At 30.3% G+C, this 13,932-nt stretch overlaps 1 protein-coding gene across 2 annotated transcripts in view; it reads right to left on the reverse strand.

Moving 5' to 3' along the window:
• Positions 1–7,400: 7,400 nt before the first annotated feature.
• The window catches only part of LOC111028388 (noggin-like), a 23,708-nt gene continuing 17,176 nt past the window's right edge, over positions 7,401–13,932 (reverse strand). For both annotated transcript variants that reach the window (XM_022307015.1, XM_022307014.1), the window contains exons 3-4: positions 8,657–8,961; positions 7,401–7,739 (exon numbers count right to left, since the gene is read on the reverse strand). In XM_022307015.1, coding sequence (XP_022162707.1) covers positions 7,532–7,739; positions 8,657–8,961 — 513 coding nt within the window. In that variant the 3' untranslated portion in view covers positions 7,401–7,531. The remainder of the gene's footprint in view (positions 7,740–8,656; positions 8,962–13,932) is intronic.

The following is a 13,932-nucleotide window of genomic DNA, read 5'->3' on the forward strand; positions in this document are numbered from 1 at the left end:
AATGGTACTGTGCCAATATATAATATTAAGACAATACTATAAATCGCTGTCCGGAGTAACAAGGCTGTGACTTGTGTTCGAAATTTAAATACGATATAATATTTTTTTTAATTTATGAACTCATAACCAAAACCGACAAAAACGACAAAAACCAAAAAATATTATGAATACATATTTTACCCTGACTTGTACAACGATCGATTTATATTATTATATTTTTCGATTTATTTATTTCGCATGATTTCATAATGTCAGTTTTCTGTAGTCATCCAGTGCAGTTTGAATAATTGTTAAAACTACACTTACAATAATTTTACCAATCACAGTAACGCCCGCACGACCCTGCAATAGTTATTATTATTAGTTACTTGTATTCTAGTACATGGCGAGTACGAGTAGGCCATTTATTTGAATAATTTTTTTGATACCATCAGAAATCCGATGTCTTTACTTAGTTTGCACTTATCCCTTTTTTCTCGTGGTACAGTAGGAGTTGTGGTGGGGACTGCGTTAGCATAATATTACTTCCACTGCAGCAGCCTGGTTTATTGTGTACAATTACTTAACCCAGTGCACGGTATTGCTCACAAACGATAATCTGTTGTCGGTAAAAAAAATGACTTATGTATACAATATGTTTTTTATTATACTATAGGTACTTGAATATTGTGAAGTAGTAATATACAAATATCAAAATTGAGTATAAATGGTTCAATTATTGAAATACCTGTATGGTTAATATTAACGGTATACGAGTATATTACGTAAATAATTTTATGAATTTTATCGAGCAATACGAATTAATATGAAATATAAATTTGTTTGATAACACTTCAAACAGTAAAATATCCTTGTACAGTGTAATTAAAAATATTTTTTATATTGGCTAGTGACAACCGTATAGACTATAATTATAATACATAGATTAAGAAATTTCATTATCTGTACATAATATAAAAGCTATATTATACCACTCATTCTCTGACTTGTGTGGTAGATAATCAGTACATTTTGTTTTTCATATTAATCGTACATACATCTCATATTTAATAAAAGCAAAGGTATTATTAATCTCGGTGTAAGTTTTGTTTTTAATATGCAATACATTGAATGGAATGATATTTTAATTTTTTTTAAATAAATCAACACTATAAAATAAATCACAATAAATCAAATCTTTTCATTCACAACATTAAGACTGTTTTTTATGTGGCAGTTGTTTTGAAGCAGAATCTGTTTCTCACCGCTGCTGTGGCTGATTATTATTTTAAGTGTCGCATAAACATAGACCAAACCGTCGACCATGGGAGTGCTGGAGCAGCTCCAGAATGGCATCGTTACACTCTATAAGACAATAGTAGTGAAGATTTCTTTGAGGTACCTATGCGATATGACTTAAAAAATGTTCATTACAACACACAAATTGCATAGGGATATAAGTGGGTAGATACAAACTTAGTATCAATTTAAAACTGTAGAATTAACATTAAGCGTTCAAGCAAATATTTACACGAATAAACAGTTTTGAATTGAATATCCAAAAACCAAAAAGAAAAAAATACATTAAAAACAGATTAATTCATTAACACGTCAATTCCATTTTTAAGTTATCAAAAACAATACCAATGTAAAAAATTTGAAATGTTTTGTTTTCGTGGAACCAAGTAAATGTTAACTTTCATAATAAAAACTACACATACATATTTTGTTGGTAATATATTACATTATATAATTATTATCTATTATCTGTAAAATGTACATAAATCTTTAATTTTCATTAGGTAAGTAATTACAATTCTTTCTTTTTATACAAATTATGTGTACTTGGAAATTGTTGAAAAAAGTATACAATATAAAATTACAGAAAAAAATAATAAGGTAGGAGATTCATCTCCATATTCACCCACACTAATACGCCACTGGTTCCACCGGTCGAAAACTACACCCCCCGAGCGATCCCAGTTTTATAAAAATATAATTTTCAGTCGATGAGCGACCGCACATCGGTGATCACCGACGACATGATACTGCATTTCTCTTTTAAGTCCCGGAAGCGCACATTGTACTCTGCTTCTCGACATTCGAGCTCGACAATGCATTGGCACAACTTCCGGTTCTCGTCTTGTGATTCGCGCAGCTGCCCGCCGAGCTTCCGGTTCGCTATCCTCATCATTTTTAGCCTAGCCATGAGCCAACGATTTGTCTCTTCTTCTCTGCACAGCTTTTGGAGAAGCCACCGGTTTTCCATCTCCACGTCTCGGTCCGCCGACGACTTTTTTCGGGCCACTCTAGCTGTCGCCTCCGCCGCCGCCGACCTCAGATGTTGGATATCCATCTCCAAACCTCTGATTTCCAATTTTGCCCTTTCGTTGCTTGCCGTCAACAAATCGTCGTTGGGTTCGGATTTCGTCGGCTCTAGCGCGTTCGATTTTCCACCACCGCAGCCAAAAAGTGTTTTGTAAATGCCCGAAAACATCGTTAAATCACGCCCAATGATTGGTTGTAACGGCCGAAAATTGTACTGGAATCATTTTTGCGAAACAAAATTTAGACACACAAACGGAGAATGCGTTTCTAACGTCTTTATACGTAATCATGTTGATTTTCTTTTGAAACCATTTAATATTTTATTTCGTTGAATAAACATCACCATGGAATAAAATAGGAATACAAAATATATAATAATTATGTTTCAATGAAATGGTTATAAACAATCAACACTGCAAATACAATATTGTTAAGATTAATGTCTGGATCATATTATTATATTAGTTGATTTTTTTTACATATGACTGTCAGCATTAATTATAAATTATAATGTATAATGACAATAAATTATTATATATCATGGGGTTTCTTTTTTTAATGGATAATATAATGTACCTAATTTACAAAATTAAATATTTAAATGACTGCTCTTAAAATGATTTCTTGTAGTTTGATAAGAAATTGTATAACTACAAATGATTTGTGTACCGTTCCAAATTATCTAAATAATATCATGATATTATTTTTGTATCATACATACCCAATATTTTAATTTATAGATTTTCAATATTGTGAAAAAAATAAAAATAACTAAAATACTTCAAGCAGGTATGACTTTTATTCTGTAGGCATGTAAGCACAGTGTGAAATATGTTGAGATAATTACAGTCTCATAATGTTAATGCAAACGATTATGACTTATAATAGATTTTTTTGATAAATAAACGAATGTAAGGTTTAATAACATTTTAACGTATGTCTGATATCTTTATTATTATTTTATTATTTTATTATAAATATAGTAGAAGAAAAAAAAATTGAATAAAGTGATAGATAGTTTTATTGGTTCTAATTGCTATACAGTGAAACCTCTATTAATGGACACCTCTCAATAGTGGACCCTTCCCAATAGTGGACACTTCTAAATTCCCCGGCAAAAATGTATGCGCATAATAGGAGTTATAACCTCTTAGTAGTGGACACTCTTAATAGTGGACGTAGACACAATAAACTGGTACCAAATTAAAAATTACCTCTCATAAATGGACACANCGTGAAAAACACTTCACATATTGTTCAATTTCCTAAAGTAGCAGGATAAATAACGAAATGTCTGCCTTGCTGTTCAGCTTTGGATTGGACACTTCAACGTATGTTTAGTGGTATCAGGCCGATGTTTCAGGTGTTTCGTTATACTACTCATGGAAAACGAGTCAAAACAGATAAAATAATATGTGTTATGAATTATGATGATTGCAAACGAACGGTGTTTGTGTTCATAACAGGCGTATCTATGTGAAGATACATTTTGCGAAGATTTTGTAAATGGGTAGGCAGATAGACCATAGATCATAAATGTGTGTGTGTGACTGTAGCATTGACACCGAATTTTTAAACACGAACTCGAGCCGATTGAAAAAGTACATCAGTCTCAAGTATATCATGCATATCCTAGTGAAAATGATGAAAATAATGAAATTCTAGACATGTGAGTTTGTATTACAAAGTGATAAAAAATTGTATTGAGTGATTGTACTATTGATTTATGATTATACACAAGATTTAAAATTATTTTACATACCTAGGTTGTATAAAAAGTTGTACTAGACAATATTATTAGAAAATCAATTTTATATTTAAAATTAAATTTTCTATGATCACATTATCTTGTTGAACAAGATATATAACATACGTATAAGAATGAGTAGCACGAACTTCAATAATAATTATTTACTTTAAAATAATTATTGAATGATTGTGATTATCAAAATGACAAATTCTTTTGTATTTTATAGGTAGCCGAAATCAGTTGCAGATATAATTTACTAGTTTTTCAATTTTCAGTTGGAAGAATTTCAAAACTAAGACAAAACTATGCGTTTATGGAAACGGTAAGTTAAATTTTTGCAAAAAAAAAATTCTGAAAATGTTAGTCTTAACTAGGAAAGGAATGGAAAGTTGTGTATGTAGGTAGTGTCATTCGTGTAATGTTAATTTTGAACTAAGGAGAGTCTTGCTAATTTACAATATATGCTTGACAATTTAAATAGATGCTGAACAAGATCAATAATTTCGAAATTGTTAATTTTTTTTTATCCTAGGAGTTAGATGAAAAACAACTGCTGGCCATTTTCGTGTGTATTTAAAAATGTTATTTATGGTACTTCGTACTTCGTACTAATTCTCTTTCTTTAAAAATCGGTGTTTGTCGTCGTATACCAAGTTGAATTTCGTCGATAAATGACGTAATATATTAATTATCCGATTACTGTAACTTGTAATTTATAAGCCAGGTAATTAAGTGTGTGAACCACAATACAACGAAATTCATACGAGCTGGTCGGCTCCGAAATGTACACTTCAGCGTGCGTTTGGTCGTATCACGACGACGTTAGAGGCGTTTAGTTCTACTATTCATCACAGAGGAGCCGAACACAGATAAAATATTATTAATATTATGTATTATGGCGATTGCAAACGACCGGTTTATTAAGGGATTACATTTGTACAGGGAGTTTTCTCAGTGCTGAACACAATTCTTGTAAATGTGGGAGGCATCATCAGTACTCGTGTGACTAAATCTGTGGTGCCGAATCTTTAAACACGAACTCTGGCTGAATGAAAATAGATCCCACTCATTTCACGCGGAAACAAGTAAATGTTGTTATTATAATATATTTTTTCTTCGTTTAGAAAATCAATTTGCGGAAGCTTAATTTGCATAACTTTCGAAAGAATCATTGGTGAAGTAATGCATTAATATTAATTATCACTCGTAAAGTCGTAATTTAATTCAAGTAACATAATATAAAGTACCTATGGAGCTATGTATATTGTATACGTATATAAGTAATTAATTTAAGGTAGTGTACCATTATAGCCCTAAAAAAGTACCAATTCCATGACCTAATTTAATTACATATCAAGCGATTGCCAAGAATTATTATAATAAATATAACTTTTTATATAAATGAAACGGTGACTTTTATTTTATTGACTTAGAAAAATATAATAGAATTACACAGATTGATTGTTAAATGGTTATTTTAAATTATAGAATAATGAATTTATGTTTTGGTAGATATTATTAAAAAATTTAAGCAAAAAAAGAGCAACAATTAACCTAAATGTAACCCAAATTCAAAAAAATTGATATACCTATCTATTACAATTACAGATTTGTATATTCGACATAACTTATAGCAAAAAATTTGTATCAAACTGATATATTTTTACACAAAACAAAACAAGTATTCACATGCCAGAAAAAATCTTCCACCCTAGTAACTATGTAGGTATATACTTATAATTGTCTAAAATCTAAACTATATACATATAAATAACCATTAATTTATATTTTATTTTCCTCAACTAATCATACGTCATATTATGTCATGGTACGAATTTCAAATCATAGCCATCCGGCTATTAAGTTCTGTATAATAATTGTAGTATAATATAATATGATTTATTATTGATTTTAAAACAATTTTTCTAGAGGTTTCACCATTCATCAATATAATTGCATTTCATTTAATATTGTAGTCTAATGAAGACGTATAGTGTAATGAAATTAAATGTTATGGAAATTCAATTTATTTCCAATATAAATAATGCAACACCGGCTAATAATCACGCAGTTTAAAAAAAAATATTATTCATAATAATATACACTTGAAGTCAGGGTATATATTATTTAATGTTGTTTTGTTACCTTTCGCAACATATACACGTGTTTAGATTTGAAACTAGGTTAAGAAAACATGATTTGTTACAAAATTTAGCATTAAGCTTAGTCAGTAAGTTTTAGTAAAAAATACATGTAGCGAAATAGAAAACTATGTTAGCTACATCATTAGATGATAATATATAGGAGTTATCACAAAAGTTACTTCTTTAGTATTAATCACCTATGAGGCCACAGTATAGAAAAAAACAGTATTTAATAATTTTAAAATATAGTGCGTGTCTCTATTAGTATTAGTAATCGGCTTTTACGACACAATTCAGCTAATATTAACAGTGCTTTTGCCTAAAACAATTGAAAGGAGATTCAAAATTATAGAAATTTATTTTATATTATATTATATTATATTATATTATACAAAACAATACTTGTCTATTTAAATTTCTAATTGATTATCTAGGATATAATATTAAAAGGGGTAAGCTAATTATTATTTTTAAAAAAACTCTCTCTCTCTGTTCTCTCTCCAATTCAAACGCTGTGACCAATAATGCGATAACACTTCATAAACTAATTTTTAATTCGTTAATATGAGAATCGTTGTGAAATACTTAGTTAATGTTTATGTGAAAACCTTTGACATTCGGTTTTGATATAAATATAAAATCAAAAAAGGAAAAAAGAAACATATTATATTATAAGTTAGCAATCGCAGCATAATTATTGTTGTTGGCGGTGGACGTTTGGACACAAATACCCAAAATCTAACAAGTTAGAATTTTAAAATTCATGTTGCAAACTATAATTATTGAGTGTCACCTTTTTTATTTATAACTTAATCAACTATTATGTAAGAGCCAACTTCTACGAGGTATGTTTTGGGTAACGACTAACGCTAGTAGGCTCCAAAAAGTAAAATAGAAAAAAATGTTTAAAAACGTTGTTAATTTTTGTTCAGAAAAAAATGTGTGCCTTATAATCCTGTGTACACCATCGTTCTTCCAATTCTTACTTAAAATTATCATTATACAGCCAAAAGTGTTACTGTCATATTTTACTGTATGCACTAACCGGGCTAATACAATATTTAAAGGCAAGTCGAAAGATGATACGTTCGATACGAGAAAAAGTTAATAAAAAAATACCTACAATAATTCACAACGTATGTTTCAGTATCACATTTTATAATTTCTAATAACAAAAAGTTCAGTAATGCAATAATATATTCAGGTTGATGAATTATTTTTATTTTAATTTTGAAAAAGTAATTTATTATTATAGTATTTCATCCGTCCAGGAACGGAATTAAAAGATTGAACTGCGTGACACTATAGATTTGCAATCGTTTTGTTTAGATTATTCATCAAGTTTTCTACACGAACACGTACAGTCTTCAGTCACAGGATATGGGACTTTAATCCACAGACATCTGAACTTATCGTCCTTTTTTTTACTTTTCCTCTGACCGACGGCTCTCCTGCCTCTTGCCCCGTGCCCTCTCGTCTTGTTGAACGCCAATTCCAATCTCTCCCGATTTTTCTTCTTATTTTTTCTGTTTTTTAACCTAAAATTAATAATTTTTATTAACAAGATACAGGTGAATGCAGGTGTTTTGTTAGTAAGCGGCTTACATTTTTTGAATAGATTCTGATTAAAAAACATATCGTACTCTACGTTCAAAATTTTATAACATTACGTAGAGGGATTGTGTCAATATATCATAACTTTTGTAAGAAATGCTACAAATATATTATTATATTAAACAAATTTAAGTAATATTTATTAATGCTTTAACCTGTTTATGTAAAATATTAAATGTCATGAATATCATTATGATCAATCTCTTGACTCTTTGTTCCTTCGCAGTCATGAGAACATTGAAAAAATTTTATTGTGAGCCAATAATTATTATTGTCTTCGTCAAACTTTTATGTGTTATAAGAATGTATTATGCGATATATATTAGACAGTTTTTTAGTGCTTCAACTAATATGACTTTGAAAAAAAAAAAACTTTTTGTAATAATGATTTTGTAGCTTTAAAATATTCCTAATGTTATATTTTTAATTTCATAACTCGAAACAACAGAAAACTATTTTCACAATGTTGGTGAGCATGAAATGTATATTTTATGATATTATTGTAATTATAGTAGTAATTAGTAGTAGACATTTATTTTACTATATTGGTAAAACCCTTAGGTTGAATTAATTTTTACCCTAAACGTTGCATTTAAAAATATCTTTATGTGTATGAAATAAATTATAAAATACATTAAATGTTTCAAGTACGTAGTTTTGTTTCAATCTTTAATCTATATGCACAGATGAATTTTCTGCGTAGGCAATGGAAAACAAAAATAATGTTTTAATTAAAATATTTCACCGTCGCAAAAATGAGATTTTTTCCTTTTGAGCAAAAATTGACCTAACCTAAACTATAATATATAAATATTATTCAATTTTAGATTAAACAACTGACCAACAATGCCACCGCAACAGGTTGAGTACTCTGATGGACGAAGGCATACATGACATGCCCGGCGGCCAACTGCAGCTCATCGTTTCTGAACGACCGCAGCGACCCTGTTTTATCCACCTGGGCCAAAATGACTTGCCCAGGTCCACCCACCCGTATTCGACCGGACACGAGCTCCGGTGCACCAACCAAGTGCGCATCATCTCTTGGTACTGGGCCGGAAGTTGTTCCGGAAGCTGTAGGTTGTCCGGTCCGGTCGTCTCAAATGACTTGACGCCAGCCACGCCCGACGCGTTTCTACGGTCTGCCTGTAAATCACAAATTATGGTATTATACTTTAGAGACATCGAGCGGCTGAACTAAATATCTGAAGAAAAACCATCCAATGAACCAAAAATAATTAACTCAAGTTGAGTGACCCGGTCGTTAAGTTAGTAATAAATAGTTAACAGACAATACATTTGACTCTCCAAGTTTAAAGAAAATATTATGAAAAAAATATTTACTCAAAACAGTTTAAAAATAGTTTTGACTTTGAATTCATACTTTTTAACAAGCTTACTACAATATTTTTTATAAAACATAAAATAGATGTCCAATTATTAGAGTTCAGAGAGTCTGCACGGGGATGAACCGGGGTAGTGTGTGGAAAGTTGGGCGTAACAACCCCTCTTATTCGGCAGCAATACTAGATTTCCAGTCGGCGTACAACAATCGGTAAATTGTTTCAAAATTTAAAAATTTAGTAGGCCTTTTCAAAGACTACAATCCATGAATTTTTTTAAGGTCGTCCGTATTAAACTAATTTTACACTAGGTATCTAATATTTATATTTAGTATTTAACCGTAGGTACCTATATCATATCATTCCCGAAAACCTAAGACGCCCTTCGGAGTTCTTACTAACTAGGCTGGCATTACATCATACGTGTTCTAGATAATGTACATTTTTTCAAAGTCTCGTAGTTGTGCATAAGAATATAAGTAGGTATATATATATTTTTGAATCGCATTTAAGGTCACTTCGGTCAGTATTGAATTTTCCGTAGTCTCTAGTAATATATTCATAGGATATCAGAAACGGATAACGGTCTATCACTATTTTGTCTACTTATCAACAATCAACGATCATTATTTTCGTCATATCTACCTGTAATGTTATAACAGAGTACTTTATTTTATACGGTATTTATACACTAACGATTAACATAATAAAATTCTATTGCAATGTTTAAATAATTCTACGTTATTTTTTGTTCCTATCAGTTCAATATCATTTATATTGGTTTGGAGCCTTGACGTGTTTGGTACTTTGGGTGAATTGAATCATCATCGGAAGTCGTTATGCGCAGGAAACGGGTACCGTAAAATCGTCTAAAATAATTCTTTGATTAAAACGTTGATAATACGTTGACGGTATACATTGCGCCTCGTTCACACGCATCATTCGGTCAAATCGATAGGTGATCATAGTCATCATTATTGCTTATACCGAAGGTTGTAGAATTTAATAAAAAATGTAAATATATATACTTAGTAACCTCTTTTGGTGGTCGTCCGTCGGTTATACTGATCGTGAAATTATAACAAGCGGTGTGCCTAGCGATTTAATCGAATGCCTAGGTATTTGTAGCAAGCGCATGATCATGAATAAGATAATCAGCAGGGCCAGGATTTCGATGACCTAAGTGTATTACTCTTTGGGGCTCTACAACTATGCACTCCAAGTACGTAATTCTTCGTACATTTACCAAACGAATGTAAGCCGTAACCCCTGGGGAATGAAACATTGTCGGTTCATATACATTTTTTTTTGGAAAAAAAGGAAATTGATTTTAAATTGCACGAAAACCTCTGTGTATTATAAATACGGGTTATCGTAAAGCTTCATTACTAAAGAGAATTGGTTTATACAAAATATGCGATTGTTTTTAATTGTTTACACACATGTCATATTGATTATTGGCTATTGCAGGTATGTATAAGTCTTGCAAGTTGTAAACATTTTACCCTCTCAAAATCAAATACTTATAACAATAATTATTTCGAATATTTCAAAAATTAAATTTTACGCATAATATTATTATGTATTTAATATTTATATTTGTAAATTGAATTTAATCGGAATTTTCTTATTGAGCTTCGCTGAAAAAAAATCGAATTTTTATATATTTATTAGCCATAGGCTGCTCCGCGGGGTTAACTTTTTGACAAAATGTAGGTATACAATGTAAATATTATAGTGATTGGAAACCATATTATTAGACTAAAAAATAGAGTACAAATTCATCGATCTCTGTTTCAGATGAAGTAATTGAATAATCGATGAGGTAGTTATATGCAAATGCGTTTTGTTTTGTTTATGTCATACACGTACATCTGGTGTCAAACTATTACGGAGAAAACCATTACGGCGATCGTAGTATATTATTATAATTTACGAACAGATGGGTTTGGTGTTTTTTTAATTTTTTCACCGAACAAACCCGACCGGAAAAATCAGATGGATCCGTTAAGATATTATCTGTGGAAAGTGTATATTATTATATGTATACAGGGACGCTGCGAGTACGTTAAACGAAACAATAAAACCAGACATAAAATCAATATCTTTTAATCTTCGACAAGAAGCTAAAACGGATGTATTATTTTACATTTACGGTACGCTGAAATATCAGAGTTGTGTTCACGTGGGCACTCCCCACGCTAGGATACGCGTCTACTTATTTGGTTTGTTGGTATGAAAATAAAATAAGACATCAATTTTCGTAATAAATAAATAATTGTATAGGAATTTAAATTTAAATCGCTAATAATTCACAAAAGATTAAGCTTTATTTCTCCTGTGCAGTGTGTTTAATGTTTACATGTAGGGCTCGGAACTCAATGCACTTAAAAAGTACTAAATATGCATGCTCTTATGCGCTTAAAAAAAGTACAAATTTGCTCTAAAAATGTGCACTTGTATTTTATTTTTTTACACAAAATTTTCATTTGCAGAAATATTTTATAAAATTATAAATATGGGAAAAAACAAAGTGTTAAAACTAATTTTGATTTTTAATTTTTGATCATAATTTAAACAACAAAAAAATTATATAAAAATGCCTCCAAAATGTTCCTTGGATAAAATAAATACGTATAAGTCGGAACTGACAACACTATTTCGGCAGTAAGTCTATTAATGCCATCAGCCCATCAACAATAATCATTGAATTATTTCCCTAGGAAAGTATTTATAGGAAATCATTGTATTTCAATTGCAGCTGTTTCTATTTTATATTTATTTAATATTTATATCATATCATATTTTATATAAAGCAGGCTGTAGTTATGATTTATAAATATTTATACATTATATTAACCAATAGAGGAAAAACATTGTTTTTAATGCCAAATGGAAATTTAAAAAATACGATACAAGAATACCTAATAAATTCTATCAATATGAATCTATTTTTTTTTATTTACGAATCTTCATATATTATAATTTACAAAATATACTCTAAAAAAATGTAAAATTAAGAATTATGCTCTAAACTCTAAAAATCATTAAATATGCAAAAATATGCACTATAAACTTTTGATTTGTTTTTCGCAGTGTCTTAGAATGAATTTCTAGCTCACTTAGCAATAAATCTAACAGTCCAAAAAAAAACATGCAAATGCAACTTCCGAAACCTATATTATATGTCATATACGCGACCGAAAATATCGAATAATAATAATAGTACTTTTACTCTGTTGCTCAAACTGCAGCCGGCTGGCACACCCGAAGCTGCTAACGAGACAGGCACAACGTGTCATCGTATGATCATTAAAAAAAAAATATATATGTCTTTTCGAATAAGAAAGAAACAAAACGGGTAACGGTCAACCGCATTTATGATAATTCTGTAAATCATAATCGAAAGACGCGTAACACATCGTTGTTATTCGTAAACGTCGTGTTAAATTCTGCAGCTGAACACACACGATGACTGTGCTGTGTAATATACATTTTTTTTTTTTTTACAGAAATCATTTGGTTGCACACTGCAGACTGAGGTATTTAAAATAAAACTATTCGCCCTAAAAACAGATATTTTCACTCCAACCTACTGAATACTGATTTATTTAATTAAGCGATATGAATTTCGAAAACAAGTTTGAATCACTCGTTTGGTTTCATTTACATCCTCGTTACTACAAAATATGTACTTATTAAACTTAGTCTTAAAAAAAATCGAATTTTTTATATTATGCGAAAACACAGAACGCTTCTACCTATCAATAATGTAAAAAAAGTTATTAGTACAGTCTAAACTCTAAAGTAAATAATATTATGTGTTATATAATTTATAGGTAAGAAGTACAAATACGTTTTCAATATCAAAACTCAAAAGATGTTTAATTTCGACGCTTAAAGCCTGAACATTTAATAAAAGATTTCTCATGAATTAATGTGTTACTGGAATTTAAAAAAAAAATGTACGTACTGCGAATAGCGTGGATACGGTGAAACTTCTTTGCAGAGAGTACGAATAAAAGATATTATTGCCCGTCAAAGTTAGCATCAAAGTGGGATAATAATATTTTATTTTATTGGAATAAGATAAAAAAATAAAATTTTCAATTGATATTCATTTATTATTATTATACAAAGATTATTATTTATTATTACTGCCATATAGAAACCATAGTGTCGTGACAGACGAACAACCGTCACAGTCAACCGTGATGGGTGATAATCTTTTTTTGTCCCCTTTATTTCAAAAAAAGAAGTTTAACGCACAGTATATAGAAAATATATAACCCCGCACGATCATAATATAATAATAATAATAATAATAATAATAATAATAATAATATGTACCTATTATGGGCGGGAATTATGCGCACATTCTACAACAGGTATCGATTGTTCATCCCTAAAAGCCGACGGGTGGCATTCGACCTAGAATCGCAGATAAAAATAAATAGTTCAACGACGTGTAATGACGCGGGAACTGTTGGGTTGTGGTCGGGGGTGGTTAGATATTGGAATGCAAATTCAATACGACCCGCGCGTAACGGATCTTTTAAGGAGAGTTTTCAGAAATTCTTTACATCGCCGGGATGCATGTCATACAGGTGGTGGTCGTGGTCATGGTGGTGGTGAATACAAGATGTATAGTATGCATTATTATATTATGAAGACGCGTACTACACGCTTCTAAAATATTGTAACATAATATAATATAACATAATGGCTGCTGCAGGTTCCTACACATGTATAATATTATATAGTGTGTGTGTGT

The sequence above is a fragment of the Myzus persicae genome, unplaced genomic scaffold, assembly GCF_001856785.1.
Source record: "Myzus persicae strain clone G006 unplaced genomic scaffold, MPER_G0061.0, whole genome shotgun sequence".
Lineage (NCBI taxonomy): Eukaryota > Metazoa > Arthropoda > Insecta > Hemiptera > Aphididae > Myzus > Myzus persicae.